This window comes from Cyprinodon variegatus, unplaced genomic scaffold (assembly GCF_000732505.1).
Source record: "Cyprinodon variegatus isolate N-32 unplaced genomic scaffold, C_variegatus-1.0 Scaffold7085, whole genome shotgun sequence".
Taxonomy (NCBI): Eukaryota; Metazoa; Chordata; class Actinopteri; order Cyprinodontiformes; family Cyprinodontidae; genus Cyprinodon; species Cyprinodon variegatus.
The window spans coordinates 1-1,273 of NW_015157538.1; the positions used below are offsets into that span (position 1 = coordinate 1).

At 36.4% G+C, this 1,273-nt stretch overlaps 1 protein-coding gene across 1 annotated transcript; it reads right to left on the minus strand.

Annotated features, from left to right (window-relative positions):
* Positions 1-252: 252 nt before the first annotated feature.
* LOC107081559 (paired box protein Pax-2a-like) lies at positions 253-982 on the minus strand. Its single transcript, XM_015369719.1, has 2 exons — positions 759-982; positions 253-454 (listed from the first exon to the last, which is right to left on the minus strand). The coding sequence occupies exons 1-2, from the start codon at positions 965-967 to the stop codon at positions 253-255; spliced, it is 411 nt and encodes a 136-aa protein (XP_015225205.1). The 5' UTR covers positions 968-982.
* Positions 983-1,273: the final 291 nt, after the last annotated feature.

The following is a 1,273-nucleotide window of genomic DNA, read 5'->3' on the forward strand; positions in this document are numbered from 1 at the left end:
GATTATTTTTGCATTTCTGAAGATATTAAAATAAAAGCAAAGTTTTATTTTATCTATCTACATTTTTATTCATTAATCAGTGAATACATAATTTCCTGATTAAAATGTTTTCATCCTACCAGTGAGTAATTCACTTAAAAATTAACCACTTAAATAGAGACAAACACTTTACTTAACAAAAAAAATATATATATTATTTTTTTTAAGGAGAAAAAAAGTTATTAATTAGTTTACCTTTTAAAGTTGGATAGTTTACCTGTTAATGGATGAAACGCTGGGAACAGTGTCGTTGTCGCAGATGCCCTCTGCCAGCAATCTGTCTCTGATTTCCCAGGCAAACATGGTGGGATTTTGTCTCTTGTAATCTGCAATTTTTTCCACCACTTTCGGAGTGGCCACTTTGGGTTTAGACCCACCAATCACCCCTGGTTTTATGCTTCCAGTCTCGTAGTATCTGTAGGAAATAAACCAAAAAAACTTTTTAAAACTTTTCCTGCACGTGTCAAATTTTAATTTGTTTCATGAAAAGTTAGTAGGCCATTTTTAAGTTTAAGTCATAGCACAAAAAAAGTTTCCATGTCAGAAAACAGGTGTAGTATAAAACAATTCGAATCATGGAAAGTTTTGCGCACAAAAATAAAGAATATCTGATTTAATAGGCTAATAAGTTCCCATCGTTCAAGTTACTTGAGATATGAAAGATCCAGGGGATAAGCCTGGATTTTAGGTTTGCTTTTTCTGCTGAAATCACTTCTCACCTCCCGAGGATCTTGCTGACACAGCCGTGGCTCACCCGAAGCTGCCTGGAGATGTCGCAGGGCCGGACGCCCTGATGCGCAAGCTCCACTATCCGCTGCCTCACCACGTCCGGGAGGGGTCTGCCGTTCACGAACACCCCACCAAGCTGGTTCACACCTCCGTGCCCTACGTGGGATACAACAGCAGCAAAAACACACAGACGTAACATTACATAAGGTCGCTATGAGAAATCAAGGAATGTGCAGGTAATGGAAATGGATTGATGAAAAATTCCTTTCTAACGAAAAAACAAAACTATGCAGGAAAAGTATGAATAAAGAATTGAAACATGAGAAACAGTGCTCACAGCAAAAATAGCCTTCTGCAATTAATTAAATAAAATGTCTAATTTGAGGGGATCATGCACCAATTTTCAACTTTTAATTCTATCTATCTATCTATCTATCTATCTATCTATCTATCTATCTATCTATCTATCTATCTATCTATCTATCTATCTATCTATCTATCTATC

Bases quoted from the DNA above. Each gene is read 5' to 3' on its own strand.
- LOC107081559 (XM_015369719.1), bottom strand. From the start codon at position 967: ATGTTACGTCTGTGTGTTTTTGCTGCTGTTGTATCCCACGTAGGGCAC. The intron at 455-758 runs GTGAGAAGTGAT...TATTTCCTACAG, and splicing joins GTCAGCAAGATCCTCGGGAG to ATACTACGAGACTGGAAGCA.